Source organism: Aythya ferina (assembly GCF_964211825.1).
Source record: "Aythya ferina genome assembly, chromosome: 18".
Classification (NCBI taxonomy): domain Eukaryota; kingdom Metazoa; phylum Chordata; class Aves; order Anseriformes; family Anatidae; genus Aythya; species Aythya ferina.
The window spans coordinates 4539696-4559681 of NC_140317.1; the positions used below are offsets into that span (position 1 = coordinate 4539696).

General features: G+C 44.3%; 1 protein-coding gene across 7 annotated transcripts in view; it reads left to right on the plus strand.

Moving 5' to 3' along the window:
• Positions 1-19986, plus strand: part of UNK (unk zinc finger) — a 44472-nt gene extending 24486 nt beyond the window's left edge. The window contains exons 8-17 of one of the 7 annotated variants that reach the window (XM_084492092.1): positions 50-192; positions 1480-1527; positions 2411-2611; positions 6864-6932; positions 7617-7791; positions 8950-9051; positions 10514-10702; positions 13528-13625; positions 14170-14427; positions 14831-19986. In XM_084492092.1, the coding sequence (XP_084348218.1) occupies positions 50-192; positions 1480-1527; positions 2411-2611; positions 6864-6932; positions 7617-7791; positions 8950-9051; positions 10514-10702; positions 13528-13625; positions 14170-14427; positions 14831-14986 (1439 nt within the window). In that variant the 3' untranslated portion in view covers positions 14987-19986. Of the gene's footprint in view, positions 1-49; positions 193-1479; positions 1528-2410; positions 2612-6863; positions 6933-7616; positions 7792-8949; positions 9052-10513; positions 10703-13443; positions 13626-14169; positions 14428-14830 lie in introns of all 7 variants that reach the window. The other 6 variants (XM_084492090.1, XM_084492089.1, XM_084492094.1 and 3 more) reach the window with 6 other exon arrangements.

Sequence of the window (19986 nt, forward strand, 5' to 3'; positions counted from 1 at the left end):
GCAATTGTACAGCTTTGAGTAATGCTCCATGTGCTTGTATTTCTTCCAGAGCCTCCTCTCAATGAAGATTTACAGCAATCCTCGGCTGTGTCTAGCCCTACCCAGACAGGCCCTGTGATGTATATGCCATCAGCAGCTGGTGATTCTGTTCCAGTCAGCCCTTCCAGCCCACATGCTCCGGACCTTAGCAATGTATGTAGCCCTGTGAGGAGGCCTTGTATGTGCTTTCTAAATCTGGATTTCTCTGAGTTGCTGTTCTTCCTTCTCTAAGAAGAGAAATCTTAAAGTATCCAGAGACACAAAGGATATGATGTTCTTCTTTTAGATACCAGCTCCATGCTTTGTAGAGGGATCTCTTTGTTTGGCACATACAGTTCGGTGGTTTTAGCATCGTCATTTCACCTATAAAATTTCTAAGCCTTCCTTTCTGCACAAAGCTTGTTGATGTACTTTCAGGAAAGTGCAATAACCCTGTACATGCAGTCCAGTGCCTTCATGTCTGGAGGTGCATATCAGGCTCAGTTTCCCAAGTACTCCTTAAAGGCTGTGAGCCAACACAATCTAAAGTACATAACTACAATCGAGTTTGTTTACATACGTAAACGCAGAGGCTTAGCCTGCGCATGTTGTGTGTTTCATTATAGGATATCCTTGTTTCCCTCCCTCTCTTCCTTCTGGATATAGCTGAACACTGCAATATGTTTAAATAAGGCCCCAGAGTATTGGTAGTACTTCTGGTTGTACACACAAGAACGAAGATCTTCAAATGCTGAATGGAAACACACAGAAAGATGATAAGCGTATGGAATGCTAGACCACTTCATTTTTTTTTAGTTCTTGAAGTCTTTCCTGTTTGCACTACTGTTGATAAAGTGTATAACCTTTTCAAAGGGTTGGTCAAGGTTTTGAGAAAGTAAAATAGCGTGAGTTTAACTGGCTTCAAACTGGTCAGGAAGAAGTGAACTCATTTAGGACCTCTGTTTTATCCTATTTGAAAAGAGAAACTGGTAGTTTGATTTTTCCTAGTGCCAAAGCCAACCAACAGTTCATAGTTCTGCTGAATTTGATTGCAACTAGAATTCCAAAGAGATCTTGGAAAGACTGAACATAGTATTTTCTCTTGGTAAATAACACTGTAGAAAGAAGTAAAAAACAGAAGCCCTTTATCCTACAAGTATATCACCCAAATGCTCTACTGCAACAAAACTAACGATCTCTTCCACTTAATAGCCCATTTAGGTCTTTTTCTATCTCAAGCTTTTTATTCTTTTAAACAGTCTCTTTACTAATCTTTGGATGCAAGCCACAAGGCAACACATGTCTTTCTGTGACTTCATCACTCCACAGGGCATCTGCATGTAGCTTGCAAACAAATATGGCTTTGCTGGTGATCATTTTACATGATGAATTAATCAGAGAAAAAGGTCCCTCTAGCAGCCAGCCTCACGTGGCGTGTTCTGTTTTGTATTTGTACTGTAGGTGTGGAGTAAAGCAGGAACTCTGCCAACTAGCCCCACCTCCACCACAGTGAGTAGTAACTTTGCGACTGTAGGGAAGCACGGACAGCAGAATGTATAAAAACTAAATCAAAACATTGTAGGATGTTCCCTCTTCCTAATGCAAACCCAAACTGTGCCACGTTTGAATCTGTGGTATCAGTAATTGTCTAAATGTTGTTTGAAACACAGCCATGCTTGCCAGTGCAGGCAAATAACTGATAATAATCCCAGAGAAATGGGATGTCTGCACTCATCCACATAGGCTCTTTCTCTAAAACTCCTCTTAATCTCCTTTGCTGCTGTCTGTGGCTTCATCTCCAGTGCAAAACTAGACTTGTTGCATGTGGTTGTGATCCCTGATTACAGTCCAAAGAACAGAATTTGGAAATCCCTTTTTTAATGCAGCTGTTGATACTTGAGTAGTGTCTGCATTAAAACTTCCAGATTTCCAACTGAAAAACAAAAAATGCAGCATTACATATAGCTTAAATATTCTTGGTTGTTCTGACTGCCATAATACCTTTCCAGGTTTCACACTACTTCTCAGAGCTCAGATAGGATCCATATCACACAACTGTCTAAGGAAAGTGAGGAGGGTTTTGGTCCGGTTTGGAAACTGTCACATCTAAGGCCTCAGAGTAAATGTTTTTAGAGCTGTAGGTTGGCTTTTATAAGATTGCACTCCAGTACAAAGTGTTGGCAATAAAACCATAACTGTGGGACTGTGTATATCCAGTATCTATGGGAGCTTTTCCTTGTTTTTTAGCTCCTGTTTACTGGAAGCCTGTATGCTTGTGTTGACTGTCAGTAAAATTAATGCCCACAAAGAAGTGATTGAGCTGTTCCCTGCGATGCTTTTCTTCTTCGACTTGGTGCTGCTGTACTTTTCTGACTCTTGTTCCTTCTATTAGATTCTTTGTAGGAACAGCAGTCTCGGAAGCCCATCTAATATATGTGGGTCTCCTCCTGGCGCAATTGGAAAGCCACACAGCTTGGAGAGCATTGGTTTTCCTCCAGATTCAGTAACAGCAGCCGGCAGCTACAAGAAAGCACCGGGGTTTGAGCGAGAAGATCAGGTGGGGGCCGAGTATTTGAAGAGTTTCAAATGCCAGGTTAGTAGGAAACGCTGGCTGGAAGAGTTGGGGGGATGAAGAAGATTGAGAAATTGCCTGGTTTAGATTGAATGTACTTTTAATTTTCAAGGAACAAAAGGAGAAAGCACTATTCTCAGTAGCAGTTCTCAGACCTGTGCTGTTGCTTTCAGTGTCTGTTCCAGTCTCTTCCATCTTACATCTGTTCCTGTCTGGTTAGCTGTCATCACGCACTCAGTTTGTAGAAGTTCAGCTGCAGCTTGTTTCCATAATCCATGACGACTTCTGTCCTGTCTTGACCCTGGCAATCTTCCCACATATCACTTCTTGCTCCTTCTGTTTTCATATTTAAGCCCTTGCCAAGAGTTAGTTTCTTTTTTGCTATATTGTCTTACGGCAACTCATCCTTCCTTCTCTGTTCTCACTCTGAACTCTAACCTTCATCTCCATAACTTGTTTTATCTTCTGTTTTCAGCATTCATTTCCCTGATGTGTCAAAAATGCCATGTTAGTTGTCTCTTGCTTCTATGGCTGTATTCTTCTGATCCTTGATGCTCTCTTCTCCTTGGCTTCTGTCATAAATTTAAATTCCTCATTTTCGTTTGAAGATCTCTTATCCAACCCACATCTCTAATGACATTCCCTCTTATCCCTTTTGGATTTCCCAGTCTTGCCTAGCTGCTTCCTTAGTTGTCTCCTTCTTGATGTCACGCCTTGTACAAACAGCTCCCTAAGCCCCAATCTCTTCCATGTCTTCTGCCACGTTAGCTTTTCCACAGACAACTTCTTTCTGTGAATTTCCTTTCTTGATGTTACAGTTAACTATTTTCTCTGCACCATCCAGTCCAAGTCAGCCGTGTCCAACCCAGAGGAGGGATTAGCTACTTTTATGAAGAGCTGCCTGCAGAAATGTTTCCTACAAACTAACTTAAAAAAAAAAAGTCTATGTTTCTCGAAAACAGAGATAAGAAGAAATACTTTTCTCAGCCTGGCTTCACTTAAACTCTTGTCTGTAATATTGAGAAGCTAGTCCTAATAAGCTTATTGCTGTGTTAGTATTGCACTGCTGTGAGAAAACAGTGGAAATATCCTGTCCAAACAAGATCCTGCAGAAAGTAGTTGAATTTAGAAGCAGACTGTGGGTTTTCTTGTATTTATTTTTCCAACTTTGGGAAAATATGATCAATCTTTGCAGTAGGACCAGTCTTGAGGACTGCTTAGTTGAATTAAAATGATTTAGTGACACTTACAGATTAAGCTATATACGTGTAGGCTTTCTTGTAAATGCTTCCATTGTTTGGCTTAACGTGCCATGTGGCTTAGGAAATGGCAAATTGATGCAACGCATCTTTGGGGGTAAAGTGCAGAGCATGCTGTGATCCTGGCACTACTTGTGGGCACAACAGCTTGTAGCAGTTGTGCAGAAACAAAAGGAGAAACATGTGCTCGTTCTGTTGCCTCTGCTGCAAAGGAGGAGTGAACCCAAAGCTGAAGGACCGAGAGAACCCCTGTTTCCTGCCAGCAGAGGCAGGGTGCCAGGGAGGCCCAGCTTTGGAGAAAATGGGCAGCAAGCCTAAGCCAAGGAGAAAGAGGATGGAGCTTGAATGGAGCCTTTAAAAAGAGGGCCAGACGATGAGCATTTATGTCTGAGGTCCAGGCTGTGCTACAAAGATACTGTATTCAGGTAGCTTCTTATTCATGTGGCTTTAATTAAGTAAAAAACTGTGTTAAATGACTGGAATAAATGCCTGTTAACACAGAGACAGAAGTAATCACAGTTGCCTTATGCTGGGCTTCTAAAGACAAAATTAGGTGTCTCATAAGTGTCCCGATTTAATTTTGTTTCAATCTATAATTACTTTATCTTCTGTAATTCCCTTTGGCTGCAGTGGGCACCGGAGATCCTCGTGTATGCTGTAAATTAGGCCAATAATTAGGCACTTAACTTTGTTCACTCATATTTGGAAATGTAAGAGACGCTCTGGCTCAGCCCTGCAGTCGGGTTGTAATTTTTTCCTTGGTCGTCTTAGTACAAATAACTTCTATCTTATTAGAATGAAAAATGTGTTAATAGATTCCACATCGCTTGTGGTAAGACTGAGCCAGCACTTAGGGCTAAAAATACTTTTCCGAAGTCCCAAAAGATTTAGCAAGCTGGAAAATGCTGGCTGCGCTGGGAGGAGTTGTGTGCCACGACCAAGAGGTGTTTCTGTGTCCTGACACAGCGTCCAGCAGGCTTGTTCCGTACTGGTCATACAACATTCAGTTTCATTCATAATTTATGCCCTCTGTTTTTCTTTCCTGACTGCAACAACGTGAGCTGGAGAATTTCAGCGTGCCCTTTGAATTCCTGTGTTGATGTACGGCCCTTTTTTATGTTAGTCAGAGCTAAAGGAGACTGGCTTAGTGGTCACAATTGGTTTGCTCCATTTTTTACACTCATGTTGCTTGATGAATGCAAGGCGGTGAGAACTGGGACAAACTCAGAAATGTGCTCACTTTTTCTTTTATTTAAAGGAGGGAAATAAAAAAGCTTCCAGTAAGACTTAGCAGCACCAGAGCCAGCCACACTGGCAGGAAGCCTCCAGTGAGGGGGGTACAGCTGCATCTGTGCCTTCACTTCAGCTGCTGACGTCTGTCGATAGCACATCTTGTGTTCAGCTGAGTGTCAAGCAGGGTAGGGATGTGCTGGATAATCTAGCAGGCGTGTTATCAGACACACACAGATGCACGAATGTAGCGCATCCAGGGCGCACAAAGGAAGACAAGCCTGGGAGCGGTTCAGGAGCAGTTTTGCTGTATGTAAACACGCTGTAGGTTGTTCAGAGAAGCATGAGAGAACGGTACCTGCTGCAGAAGGATCTCTGCAGCCGTATCTCAGCTGCCTGTTTGCCAGGCTTTGACTACTCCCCCCGCCATAGGCGTACAGTCAAGTAGAGAAAATGATTTAATCCTGTAAAACAAGGGACGAATTCTTCTGCTTCTCTTTCGCCTGTCTGGTTATGTCATACCTTCCCAGCAATCATTTATCTTTTCCATGAGGCTGTCTAAACCAGAAAGTCACGGCGTATCACTCAGGTCAGCGTGGCGTCTCGTGCCCTGCTGTTGTGCATCGTGCTTGAAACGCCCCTGCAGAGATGGTGGCTGCCTGCGCTCATGATAAAAACGAGTGAGCAGACTTTATGCCCGGACCACGGCTCTGATTCAGATGGAGAGGGCTGGAGGAGGTTGGTAAACAAGCAGACCTGACTCCAAGCAGTTGTTTAGCCCCCTTTCCGTGCACAAAGGGTGCGAGTTGATCCCCCTGTGCCTTGCTATTGCACACGTAGCAGCATGGGAGGAGCAGAGCACAGGCTGCAGACCAGATCGTTATACACGGACGGGCTCATGAGACCACTTCCTTCCCTGCTCTGGTTGTTGTAGCTCAGAATCGACTATGTCTATGTCAAGAGGGCTGAAATCTGTTAAGGACATGGTGCTGCGAGGTCCTTACGCTGATTTTTTCAGGCTGGATAGTGGAAATCTAAATATATGTTGGCATTCATGCAATTTTGCAATTCCAGCCAGCATTGACCTCAGTCGTGTTTTATAGCTCTGAAGCCTCTGTTTTAAGGGATGGGGGAGGGATTTTTTAAAAATAGTTTTAGATGGTTTTGCTTTTAAAATTGGCCAGTTATCTCTTTATTTTTGTTCATGACAAATTAAAGGAATTTGAAGAGATTATCCAGATCCTTCCCCATAAAATGATGTTCTCTGTAATACTACATCTGTTCCGTTCTTCTACAAACCGTGCAAACCTAGCTGGGAGCTTGAAAAGTTTGAGGGAAGTGAGCATCTGCATATTTTATTTTCCCAAAGCTGCAAAACAGTTACATAATTTAAAATTATAGTGTATTTCTCACTGCTCTATTTTTATTTATTTATTTGTTTTAGATACTAGTAGGGCTGATGAGCTATTTATAGCAAGGCAAAATAAGTCATGTTTGGTCTAGTTTCTTAAGATGTCCTTTGTGCCAGCAGAGACTGTAGCAACGCTGAAGGCCTATGTAATGGTGACAAGTCTGTGCATAACCCTGAGGGTGATGTCTTGATATATAGAAAGCAGATTAGTTGGGGTGTTCTCAGTTTGCTGTGCTCTCCTGCTGTGAATGTAAGGCTGTAAGAGAGGAGGGGACTGTTTCCCATGGCCTCTTCAAAGCCAGTGCTCAGCCATTTTTAATTTTGCTGCTAATCCCTCTGCTTATCTTTTTGTTTGTTTGTTTATTTACTGTAGCAAGCAAAAATGAAGTCCCATTCACTGGAACACAGGAGCCAGGAGCAACCTTTGTTACAACCCAAACAGGTATGGCACTACTGGCAAGGCTCTGAACCTAGCTTAGTGCTCACACTACCACAAATGAGGACACGAGATCTCTGTAGATGCAGACCACTCTGCAGGGAGCAAATTATAGCCCAGACACCATGAGGGATGCTCAGCTCAAGGGATTATTTTATGAAGATGGGGTTATTTGCTGGAGGGGTTATTTGAGAATGGCTCGGCCTGTGTCAGTTCAGGACAAATTCATTGGCCTGGACACAGCAGTGTCAGAGAATGTCTCCAAATTACAGAAAATAGAGCTGGAATGGTTCTTTGGAGTCATCTCAGTTCAAGGATTCAGCAAAGAGAATTTAATATCAGGTTCTAAGTCATGTGCTGAACTAAGTCTGAATGAGTGATTATGTGACCCGTGCCTATGATTGCATGCAACCTGTGGGTTACAAGAGTTAATTCAGGGCAGCCTGAAGGCTGTTTGTAATACTGGAGGGAAAAAAAAAAAAAAAAAAAAGTCAGCAGAAATTAAAGAAAAGCTGTTAATCTCTCCCCCACCCCCAGCCCAGTAGTAGCACCAACCATCTGTCAGGTTGGAAGCAGCCAGGAGCAGGTTTGTTGCTGATCATTGGCTCGTTCCTGCATGTTGTTGAAGGGATTTTTCTACACAGACGTCTTATTTTGTACCTCTTTCCTTTTTCAAAACTCTTGTTTCAGGACATACTGGGTATTCTCCCAGTGGGGAGCCCGCTGACATCCAGCATCTCCTCCAGTATCACCTCCAGTCTGGCTGCAACACCACCAAGCCCTGCTGGCACCAGCAGCATACCAGGCATGAATGCCAATGCCCTTCCTTTCTACCCAACCAGTGACACCGTTGAGTCCGTCATAGGTAACTTTGCCATTTTCACTTACATTAGTAGGGCTTCCTCAGACGTGAATCACCAGGTACGAGAACTGGGATTAGCGTGGGTGTTCCAGTGAACTCCAATTTTTCATCTGTGTCAGTGTGGGCAGACTCCTGAGCCTGTAGGCTTTTTCTGTGACTAGGACGCATCTGATGTTTTCTGCAGGTTATTAGAGGTGAAATTCACCTAGAGGACCAACAGCAGGCCAAAGGCCTCTGTGCCGTTTATCCAGAACGTCAGGTGGTGTAAAGGGCTTTAGTTTTAGGTTTGTCAAAGTGACAAAAAAAAAAAAGTTTGGAGCAGGCAGGAAATCATCAAGACGTTTTCCCACAGCTACGACCCCATATTCTAAACGACAATTTTATAGGAAGGGCCGCCACCAGGTAGCTGGCAAGGACTTGCCCTTCACAGGTTGTGGGACAAAGGCTGTAAGATAAAAGAGAACGGGAGAGTTCGTAGCGGGGAATCACTCCTTTTAGATAGATACACCTTTTTTGGTCACCTGTTTTTTGATCTAACATTTCTGAGGTGATCTCATTCGTTTGTTAAAAACAGTAATAGAAATGAGTGGGCATGTGTGGGATGGAACTATTATTGATCAAGGTTAGTGATGAGGCATGTTCAAGTAGATATAACATTTGCAGGCATTCATAAGCTTTCTTTATTTTGTCTTATCGTTGAACCTCAGAGATGTTTTTGAAGTGTTCCCTTCTGCTGGTATTCCTTTTCCAAGTGGCTCTTCAACGAAGTAGGGACAAAGCACAAGCCAGACCCAGACATGTCATAAGCCAGCGTTACTGCGTGTTATGGACAGACTTGGAAGAGCTATTTGGGGAAGACTTATGGGAACTGCTGTTATTTCATCAGACTTTTTTTTTTTTTTTTTTTTTTTTTTTTAATATAACGTTTGGGAATGCTTTGAGACAAAGAAATCAGATCAGGTAAAAGAACCTGAACTGAAAAGCTGCCCATGACACTTCTGCCAAACTGTTTTACAGCAGCATTGCACAGGATGGAGAGTAGGGCAGTGCAGACTGGCAAACAGAGAACGAAGGCTCCTCTGCATGTAGGCTCTTTGGGCCATCCTATCTCTTGAAGTTGTTGGTCCTTTATAACATAATTGGTACCTCTGTGTCTGGCAGAGTCTGCCTTGGATGACCTGGACCTGAATGAATTCGGAGTGGCTGCCCTGGAGAAGACATTTGACAGCAGCACAGTGCCCCACACGAGTGGCATCATGATAGGTACATGAAAGCAACAGAGCTTTCTTTATCTTCTGCCAAGCAGTGTTGCCCAGTCACCTCAGTGGAGCCAGCCCAACCAAGCTCTAAAACCAGTCCTAAAATACCGTTGGTTAAAACAGCCATTATAACAAACTCTGGCAACCGCTGAGCATCTTTCAAGGGAAAGCTTGCCCTTATTGACTAGCAGGGCTGAGTTCTTGCCATTGGGCCCAGGTGTCCTGGGGATGTTTCTTGAGACTGAATGGGACTTGATTTTATTTATTTATTTATTTCCAAGTATGTAAGTAGACTCTAGAAGGTATTTGATACCTTTAAAACCAAGCCAAAGTGTAACGATTTGCATCTCGAGCAGAAAACTCTCCGTAGTAGTAACAGGAAACTCAGTGACCTGGTAATGCTATCCATCTGTCAGTCATCACGGCCTGCTGGTTTGATTCCTGTAGTGTCTGTCTCATCTTTAAGGCTTGGAGGTAGGCTGAGGCCTCTTCTACCTGTCTCTAGGGAGTGTCCAGAGGAAAATGAAACGTCTCCTAGCTTTTTAGAAGTGCCTGTAGTTTCTGGTTACCCTTGTTCTGTAAGACAGGTTTTGATTTGGAGCTAACTTTCATTGTCCGAAGGTTTCCAAGGGAGCTGCTCTGCCTGGAGCTGTATAGAGGTGTGGAAGGAACCCTAAAGAATATCACTTCCACTGCCCTGCCAAAAATAAGAGTCCGGTCAGAGAGCTTATTGTGCATGTCTGCTGGTAGCCCTGCTTCTGCCACTACCCATCTGCAGGGCTTGGAGATCCTCCACACTTTTCCCTCTTTTTCCGTCGGGTCTCGGTGTTTTCTGGTGGTCTTCTAAGAAGGAAGATCAGAAGAGAGTGAGGAGCAGGGCTGGGATCTTCCTCGGTCTGTGCGTGGCAGGCAGACTGACCTCTTGTGTAAGGGAAGTGTGGTATCTTTGGAGGTTAGGTTTTTGTTCGTTTGATTATTTTTAATTACTGGTAGATCCAAGCACTCACATAGGTCTAAAGCTAGTCACCGATTTTCAGTAGTTCAGGTCGTGACCTGGCCCAGTGTGATAGTCTTCTTATTACAGGTTGTTTAGAAGCATTAAAGGTAGAGGAACGTGCTGTAAAAGTGAATTTTCCGTTACGAAGTGTTTCACCAGATACCAAATTCATCTTCTCTAGACTGACAGGGACTGAAGCTTGCTCAGAAAACCTTTCGTTGCTTTGGCCAATGAAAGGAAGTAATCCGTTGAACTCTGGAGGGTCTTAACCTACGTGGCTCGTGGGACAGCAGCTTCAGTGCTCCTCCTTAAGGCTTAGAGGGGGAATCCAACACGGTGAGAAGTGGAGGGGATCCTCAGGGGCTTAGGAGAGAGGGAAGCTAACGCCTTCTGCTCTGAACTCCTGCGCTGTGCCCTGGCCCGTACTTCACAGTCATACATAGCCATTCTCTGTGTGTTCTTTGTCCAGGTGGGAGTTTGCTGCAGAGTTCTGCTCCTGTAAATATCCCCGGCTCCCTTGGAAGCTCTGCCTCCTTTCACTCTGCCTCTCCTTCTCCACCGGTCAGCCTCTCATCGCATTTCCTCCATCAGCCCCAGGGACACTTAAGCCAATCAGAAAACACATTCCTGGGGACATCAGCTTCTCATGGATCATTAGGTAAATGCACAGTGTGTGTGTCCCATGTACATGCCTTTCTGTGCCATGTAAGTATTTCCTTTTAAGTTAGCTTTGATTTTAATGTGTTATTTCACTGCTGCCATTTATGGCTCTTCTTCCCGTGAGAAGAGCAACAGTACTAAAGCTGCTTTTCCAAAAATCACCTAATAACTCGAGAGAAAAGGAGCAATTCCCTCTGTTCCTCATGTTTCCGGACTGAGAAAAAGGGCCTTGCTCTGATGATACCGTTTGGGAAAAAGAGCTTTGTCCTTTCAAACCCCTACTGCTGTGCTGAGACTTTACTTTTATATAAAACTCAGAGTTGGTTCCTCAGTTTTGTTTGAGGTGGGGATTGCAGTTTGCTGTTGGGACTGCTCCTAGGATAGGTTGGCTTTTGGGAGCTATAAAGCCAGCTTAGTTCATTGTACTTGTCCAGCTATGTCCCCTTTGCTCCTTTTTCTTTCCCCTCTCTCGAGGATCCGTTTCCTGTATGAGGGAATGTGAAGGGAAGGGAACAGAGGTTACTTTGGAGCTTCAGCTGTATTGGGCAGAACTGGGAACTGAGGGAACAAATCCATTTAATTATGCATATGTTGGGTTACCTTGAGAAATGTTTATGCTTAAGGCTACAGTGACACTTGCTCTGCTGATTTCTGTTTTTAAATAATAGTTCCTTCTATTGATGTAGAAGTCAATGCTTCGATTTTATATACACTTGAATCTCTAATATCCATCTTAAAAACACTTAACCATTTTATTATGTTGTAATCTACTGTTGCATGCACTTCTCTGTGTAACTGCATCCCTTGTTTGCACAGGCCAAAGCCACGCTCCCAGGCCTTGTGATTGCTATTTTGCTTTAACAGCTTTTACAATCACAGTAATAAGAAAAGACACATCAGAGGGCATCTCTGCTATTAATTAGTGTTGAGGCTGGCTGTTCGTTCCAGTTTCAGTAAGAGAAGGGAAACTTGCTAATAAGGTCTGCTTTTAATTTCAGGAAAAAATGAGTTATTAAGCAGTTTATTTGTGTAAAATAGGCGTAGTCAGGACAAATATAAAACCAAAGAAATGCAGGATTTTTTCAAATGCATTCAAATATTTTGTTTTCAAGAAAAATAAGATATTTTCTTGGAATGCAACAAAAACATTTTTGCCAAGGTTTTGATAAGGTTTTTAAAATTATAACCTGGCAGTTGGAGCTCTGGAATCTGTTCCATGTGACTCACTGAATGCATGCAAGTTGATGTGTAGTTATTGCTTGTAGGTATTGCTGTTTAGTTGAAAATACGTAGTCCTGGGCTGGTTCCCACTGTGCTAAATGCTGTGTGTGCAGAGAAGGCATTTGTGACTACAGGGACTTCATATTTTAGGTGTGTAGTGAGAGCAGCAGGTGGAAAGAGGGAGTAAAAAGAAACAATGAGATTAGTTTGGGTAGCGTTATGGCAGAATTTGTGGCTTGCCAGCATCCTGCGTAGTGCTAGCCTCCCTTTCAAGTGAGCCAGAGTTTTAAAAGCAAAATGTGAGTTGGGGTTGCACTAAAACTTCTTGCTCTCAAATGAGTGCACTTCTGAGCAGCTGAAATGGATCAATGGTAAGTGGCTTGAGCCAGTGAAGAGCCCTTGCTGCTCTGCTAAATGACTTGTTTATGCAGCTAAGCCCATAGTCAAGACAAGTTACTGGTTTTCAGCTGCTCCCTCGAGGCTGTTTGTGTCTTGGCTGGCACTAAATGGGACGTAAGTTGTGTTAGTTTTCAGTGAGAGGCTGTTGGCCCTAGGGCTTGCTTGCAAACACAGTCAGTTTGGCTTCTGGAAGATCACAGTTATCAGTTGCAATGAGATTTAGGAGTGTCCTCACCCAGTGGTAAGCACCAGTAAATAAAAACAACTCCTACGTCAGGCTGGGGGGTGTCTGTGCGTATGAGGCCATAGCGCTCAGCTCCGTCTGGAGATGAGCTTTTCCTACCAGTTCTCCCCTGAGTACAAACTGTGGATTCTTATTTTGAGTGAACATATTTTTTGTCATTAAAAGAGTACAAACCTTAGAGGCAGCCAAGACTCCGAGGCTGGCGTCAGCCTAAAGAGCCAGCTTTGTTTACAGCTGATTTTCTGTTGCTTTGTCTCCCAAGCCTTGAAGTTCTTCCTGAAGAGAGGAATGATTTGAACATGCTAAAATAAGGAAGTGGCTAGTTGATCTTTCCATGGTGCCAGTCACTGATTGCATGCTACAACTCTGCAAGGGATGAAGCTGATGTGCATACTGCTGCTTCCACTTCTTCCTTTAGAAACAGGGCTTTCCAGTTCTGATCCTTGCATACACAGACAGTAGTGACATTGGAGCGTTTTAGTCTGGTCGTCTGGGAAGTGAGACTCAGAAAAGTTCCAAGCTGAGGAGACAAAAAGAGAAGTAAAGGCCCTACACATATTTTCTTAGGGTATAGTCAGTTCTCTATGAGAAGGGGGATTCAAGCTGGTAGTCAATTTGACTGTAAAGTCAATGCTTCTAAAAACCACCTGGTTCAAAAATTGCTTCATCTGTTCCTTGGATTTTCTGTATATTATAAAAGAGGCCTACTGGTGTGAAACTTCCCCTATAAAGTCCCTCTCTGGGTCCTGGGGATGAAATAAATCTTCTCATTCCTATATACACATTTTTGAATCCTGGACTTCACAGGGGTAGGGAGGAAATGGGGGAATTGCCAGCACCTGTGACATAACCCTCTCTATTTCCCTGTGAAACAGGTTTAAATGGGATGAACAGCAGCATATGGGAACACTTTGCTTCGGGGAGTTTTTCGCCCAGTACCTCACCTGCATTTCTGTCAGGTCCAGGTGCTGCGGAGCTGGCACGACTACGACAAGAACTGGATGAAGCCAACGGCACAATAAAGCAGTGGGAAGAGTCTTGGAAACAAGCCAAGCAGGTACTTGGGCAACTCCTGAGAAGCGAGATTAAGGAGGGTAAGGGAGTAGGAGGGTATCAGCCTTTAAACAGGAGCTTACCAGAGGCTGAGGTGATGAGGAAAGCTGCAGGTTTTACCAGCAGATTGTCTTAAGTGTTCTTATTCTTTCTCCCCCCTTTGGAGAGACCGAAGCGATTTGTTTTATGTGTTCAGATGCTGCAAGTGCAAGGCCAGGTGTCATAACAGATGCACTGAAGTGCTTGGCAGTCTCTTAGACTGGCAATTGACTTAGATCCGTGACAATTTAATGTTATGCAAATTTCATCCCCTTTGCTGCCTAAACCAAATCTGTAGCCTGCAGCCCAACTGGATGGGGTACCCAGAATGGGCAGCACTCTGAAGTGGAGCTCCAAGGATGTTTGGGAATTTGGGAACAGGGCAGATTAGACAGAATACACTCCTGGTGAGGAGCATGTAGAAAAAATGAGTATTTTTGCCTAGGATTCTCTCCTGGATGCTGACAGAGTTTTCAAACTGCTGTTACTCTCTTTGTTGGAATTCGTAGGCTTGTGATGCTTGGAAAAAGGAGGCAGAGGAAGCAAATGATCGCGCCAACACAGCTAACATGGAATGTGAACTGGCTCGGGAGCAGAGGGAAGCCTTGGAGCTGCAAGTGAAGAAACTGCAGGAGGAGCTGGAGAGGATCCACACAGGCCAGGACCCTCAGTTTCTGCGCTCCTTCTCTGACCTGGAAGCTCTCTCGCTCTCTTCACTTTACACCCTTCAGAAACAGTTGCGGGCAAACCTGGAGAAAGTCGATAAGGTGAGTGCCAGGGATTTGCAGAGCAGGGCCTTGTTGCCTCCATTCCTACAGATAGCAGCTCTTTTTCTTTTCATTAATACAGTCAGAAATCAGCAGCCTAACGAAGCAATTCTATGTGGAGGTAGCAAAAGTGAGTTCTAGCCACCTTAAAGGAAAACATCTGCCTCTTCTCTGTACCTAAAGTACAGAGTTTCAGTCGATCAAAGCTGCTGTGATCCTAAAGGTCCTAAAGGACACCATGCTGTGCTGCTTTGCTTTTGCTTCAGAAGACAAATGGATGGACAGCTGCAAGTCTGTCCTCTGCTGCCTCCTTGCTGGTCCCCAAACTGTGTAGCACGGGGCTGGAGCCCTTCTGTTTTCTCGTTTTGATGCTTACGTTTTGCCCTGTCCCCATCTCTTGCAGGCAGTATTTCAGATGCAGTCAGTGAAATGCCTTAAGTGTCAGGAAGAGAACCGGGTGGTGTTACCGTGCCAACACGCAGTGCTGTGTGAAACGTGCGCCGAGGAGGGCGAGTGTCCCATCTGCCATCCCAACAGGCCCCATTCTCTCCAGTCGTGACCTTCCAAGGACGCTTGTTCTAATCATATCGTATAGAACTTTTTAACTTTATACATACGTACATATATATGTATGTGTACATATATATATGTATGTGTAGATATATATATGTATATATGTGTGTGTATGTGCATGTTTGTGTATGTATATATATGCACACACACGCACATACCCACATAAAACAAAAATTAGTTGCAGAGCACTTTTTAATATTTTACAACCCGTATCTAAACTGCCCCTCACCCGTGCCCCACTAATTCTAACTCTTGAGGAACTTTGAGAGCTGTTTTTAATACAGATCAAAGGGCCATTTGCAAAGAGTCTGTGTTTCTCCTCTTTTCTATTTAGGTGATAACAAATTTTTGACTATTTCCAGAAGGATTTAGAGTGGGCAAGAGGGGCTTCCACGTGCTTTCCAGAGGAAGAGTTGAGATCATGGGGAGGATCGAGGTGGATTGAAACGACTTTTTTCATGTCTTCGGTCTTCCTGCTCTTTCACTGACCCAGCTTGGTTAAAGCCGTCCTCCCTGATGGAAGCTCCGCTGGGTCCCTGCCTGGTGGGCCTCACATTGCCGATCTCTGAATGTGCAGAAACTTTGTCTGTCATTTAAAACAGCAAAGTTCGCTTTTTAAAAATTTTTTACACTCTTTGTATATTTATATGAAAAGAAAAAAAAAAAAAGGGGAAAAATATATTGTACCTAGAGCAAGCCAGGCCCCCAAATTCAGTGACCAGTAATCATTGCTGATACAGCTAATGCTGCAGGTTTCAGCAGCCTTAGAAGTATTGCCCTTGTGCCAGCTAAAGCCCTTCATGAAAGGAGTACGGATGCACAAGTTAGTTCTCTCCAGGCACCCCTTTGTGTGGGGGCTGTCTAGAGGATTTTTAGCGTTTCAAACCAGATTGATTTTCCTTTTAGCCACAGAGACCTCTTTCATAGTCACTGCTGAAACGCATGAAACAATTCCAGATAGTTTAAGGACGCTTTTTTTGAACAGAGTGGGTGTTGCCTGTTTCAGCACCTCGAGGATGAATTGTGGGCTTCTAAGTTCAGAAGCCATCAAGCCAGGAATCACGTCTGCCAGTGGTGACGGAGAAAGCCCAGCATGGAACAAACCGCTGATAGTTCTATTCCTGCTTGAAAGTGGAGCTGGAGGAGAGTGCAAATTCCTCGCCTTTTGCTCCTAGGTGGAGATGCTTCTTCCTGCCCTCAGCAGCTCATCACTGTGGCACAAAACAGGACACGTATCACCACTTAAGCTTATAAATGCAGTCACCGTTCTTATGTACGTAAGGAAGTGTCGCTGTTTAGAAACTCTGAAGCTAGTTAGTCTAACAGTGCCCTGTGGAGGTGCTTCCTGTGTTAGTTATTATCTTACAGAGCAAGGAGATAGAAAGGAAAAAGACTTCAATTTCAGATATTTCCTTAGAATAACTCATCAACCAGTCTCTCTGTGTACTGGTGACATAGTAGTAATGTGGAAGCCTGCTGCATGCGGCTGGGTGCCCACCTCCAGTGCTGTGTGCTGGCAGGGATGCTAAACTCATCATGTGGGAGCAGAAAGAAGCATCTCCCATCAGAGGAATGCACTCCCTTTTCCTCAATGCAAGCAAGGTGTTGTTGCAGGGTTTTCCAGTCCTCTCCTTCCTCCTATTTCAGACTCCTTTCCTGAGCACATGACTTTCCACCACCCTTGCACAGCTCTAACTGGCATCTCAGCCCTGCTGTTTGTTTTCGGCCCTTTGGCCCCATACATCATCTGCAGAGGAGCTCAGGGACTTTCTCCTTCTTAGGATTCTCTTTGTATCTGTCCACAGTGAATTTATTCTCTTGGATCATTTTACAAAAGCAAAGAAAGAAATCCCACAGACCAGTCCAATACACACCACACTGTCCAGTGCAGCTCCTTTCTAGGGAAAAGAAACGCCACCAGCTTAGACCTGTCCAGCAGCTGAGCTTCCTGTGACTTTCTTTACCAGCATGTACATTAAATTTTTACATCGGGTGGATTGCAGTAACCTGCTGGGATCTCAACTAGAAGGCCACTCAGTTGATTAAATATTTTTATTTTGCACAGGGATGCGTCCTGTGCTACCCCTCCCTGACCTGGAAAAGCACTGGAACCTCCAGCAGCCCACTGTTGTTGTAGGAACAACTGAATTGTTACTGGAGCCTCTCAGAAAGCTTCATATTTTAATGCAAAGACATAATTAGGTTTGCTTCCATAATTCCACCTTTCCTTCATATGGAAGGGGTTAATATGCATTCCCAGATGATCTCTTAAGTGCAGCTCTGTGTAGTTCTTTTTTTTTATGTTTTCCCATTAACTCGTTCTTTTTTTTTTTTTGGTAAAAATGCTTTTTTTTTTTTTCCATGTGTATTTTATTGTAACTAGCATCAGTTTTTTAATTTTTTTTTTTAATGGAGAGACACTGTTGGGTGAATATTGTGGCTATGTTGTTTGGTTATAGCCTTTGAATGTCTGTGCCATGGGGCAGCACATCTGCCTTGGTCTGATCTTAAGGAAAGACCTTTTATTAAAATATGTGAACATTTCTTTTTTTAGGGGAAAAAAAAGCGGGGGGAGGGAGGGATAAAAGTTGCGGGAGAAAGAAAAAGCCCAATGAAGATAAAAGAAAAAAAAAAAAAACAAACAAACTAAAGTTTTTGTAACTAACTTAAATCATAGGAAATAAACTCTTGAATCAGGTCTTTAATATTTATAAGAGCCAGAGCTCACCAGCCTGTTTTGGCTCTTGGTTTGTAACGCTTACTTTTTGTTAGCGTGGTGGTTTCTCTGCTCTCCTGCCTCCTGGGGGCCTCTTCAGGGTGATGCTGTCTTCGGACAGCCCTCTCGTTCCAGAACTAGCACCACCTGTGTGACTTGAGCTGAGTCCCAAGGGCTCTTCGCATTCTCCCCTCTCTTCAGATGAAGCTTGTCCTCTGTTTGCAGCTCTGTCGCAGTGTGACTGCCAGTCACAGCGTGATGCACGTCTGTAGGGTCCAGGGGGACGAGACGCTTGCCCCTCATTTCTGGGGGGACCCAGAGGGCTACGAGAACCATTCCAGACCAGAGAAAGCATTTTTATTTTTTTTTCCTTTTCAGTAAAACAGTTACTCTGTTTTAAAACTTATCCTGAAGGACCAAAGAATTCAAAATTTCCCTAGTTGTGGCCCTTAAATTTTAACTTTCTGTTGCCACGCTGTGCTCGTGGCAGAGCAGTGACAAGGAGTTAGCACTAGCCCCGGGACCTCGCGTCCCCTTCCCTCGCCACCGCCCCAGCCTGTCTCAGCACTCTTAGCACAAGCCCGTAGGCTGTTTCTCTTTCCTCTGGTGCTTCAAGAAACACCTCTTCAATTTAGGTTTCTATCAATTTGTTTGCTGCTTTCCAAATCAAGAAGTATCTGAAATGTGAATTATTTTCTTAGGCAGCAGCTGGGAAAGAGAACTTCATCGTTGTGTATTTTGTGACTATTTTGGGGGGCCAACATTTCATACCTGAGCGAGGTGAGAGCAGGGGGGGGGGGGAAGGCAGCGTTTCTCGCCCACTCCAGCAGTTGTTACCGCCGGCCCCAGGCAGGCAGGATTAACCACAATCGCAGCACTGCCTTCAAGGCTTCAAGAGTCTGTGGTCAGCTTCTGCGCGGTGTAAAAAAGAGACTTGTAAAAAAATAAACCTGGTGCTAATATGTACAGCCCGTGTAACGTACTGTCGAGCTTCTTTCTGAAGCAGGAACTCCCAGTTACAGGACACGCAGTAATACATCAGAACCAAGGTGACTTTGTATTTTTTTTTGGCTGTCACGCCTCGAAGCGAAGTGGTGGTCCCCAAGTGGTCCCCGAGGCTTCTTGCTGAGCCCCCCCCCCAGCTGGCTGCCCCCGAGCAGCCCTGAGCGCAGCCGCATCCTGCCCTGTCACAGGCTCCTTGCTGGGCAATGATGTTTTTCTCCCCGCGTTTTTGGGAGCCTCACAATTGACCTCGGTGACTAACTGTGCAGGTCGGACACTTCTCGGCTGAGAGCTGGGGAAAGGGAGTCTTTAACTGGCTTGTGAAACCGCAGTATCCTAAAGGTCAATACGCTTTCACTTTATTATAGAGAAACAATATAGAAGCAGATGGCTTGAGACAACAAAATCCTGGGTAGATAGCTACCAAAAGCAAGGAGCTAGCTGTAGAGGATAGCCAAGAGCTGAAGAACGTTGGTGAGCATCACTTTGGGCTACCAGGACCGCTTTCAGGTCCCACCCAGCCTTCGATGCCGTAGCCCGGTGCCACTGGCACCGGAGGGCCTGGGGCAGGTCTCAGAGCTGGAGCTCCTTTCCCTTAATTCGCCTTCCCCAGAAGGCAGCCACTGCAGCTGTTCCCATACCGAAGGGTTTTATCCTTTCCATACATCTCTGAAGCTGAACCTGAGCCACTTGCAAGGCTTGTGCAGCTGAGACAATGAAGAGAATTCCTTACCGTGTGAGGAAGCCTTTAATGCTGAATGGACTCAGTAATTCTTTGCTGTTCCACCAGCCTCCGAATCCTCTCTCTCCCCTTTCCCCCCCATCTAAGAAGGAAAAATATTACCAGTGTTTTCCTCCAGATTTATAATAATCCCTGGAGTGATGGCCAACAGCAATGTAGATGTTACTGATGTAAAACCTAGTATTTTAAAGGTGAAGTATTCCTGCAAACTAGTGACTGCGTCGGAGAGATTTCTGGGGCTTCCCCACTCCGTAGCTTCCAATGTTAAAACAAAATAAGTACAGTATGAGTTTAAAAAAAAAATAATAATACACACTGCAGTATTTCTCGTGGCAATTCTTGCCCAGTCTCTTCCTCGCTTTCCCCGGGAGGAAGGGCACTGGGCAGAAGCGCCCCAAGTCCGTGTAGAAGTTGGCAGAATGGTGATCGGTGGTGTGTAAAACGTGTTGTTGATTCCATGTATAGAACTGTGATTTCAGCTGTCGTTCTCTCGTACTCTGTAAATATGTGTTTTGGCTGTCGGAAA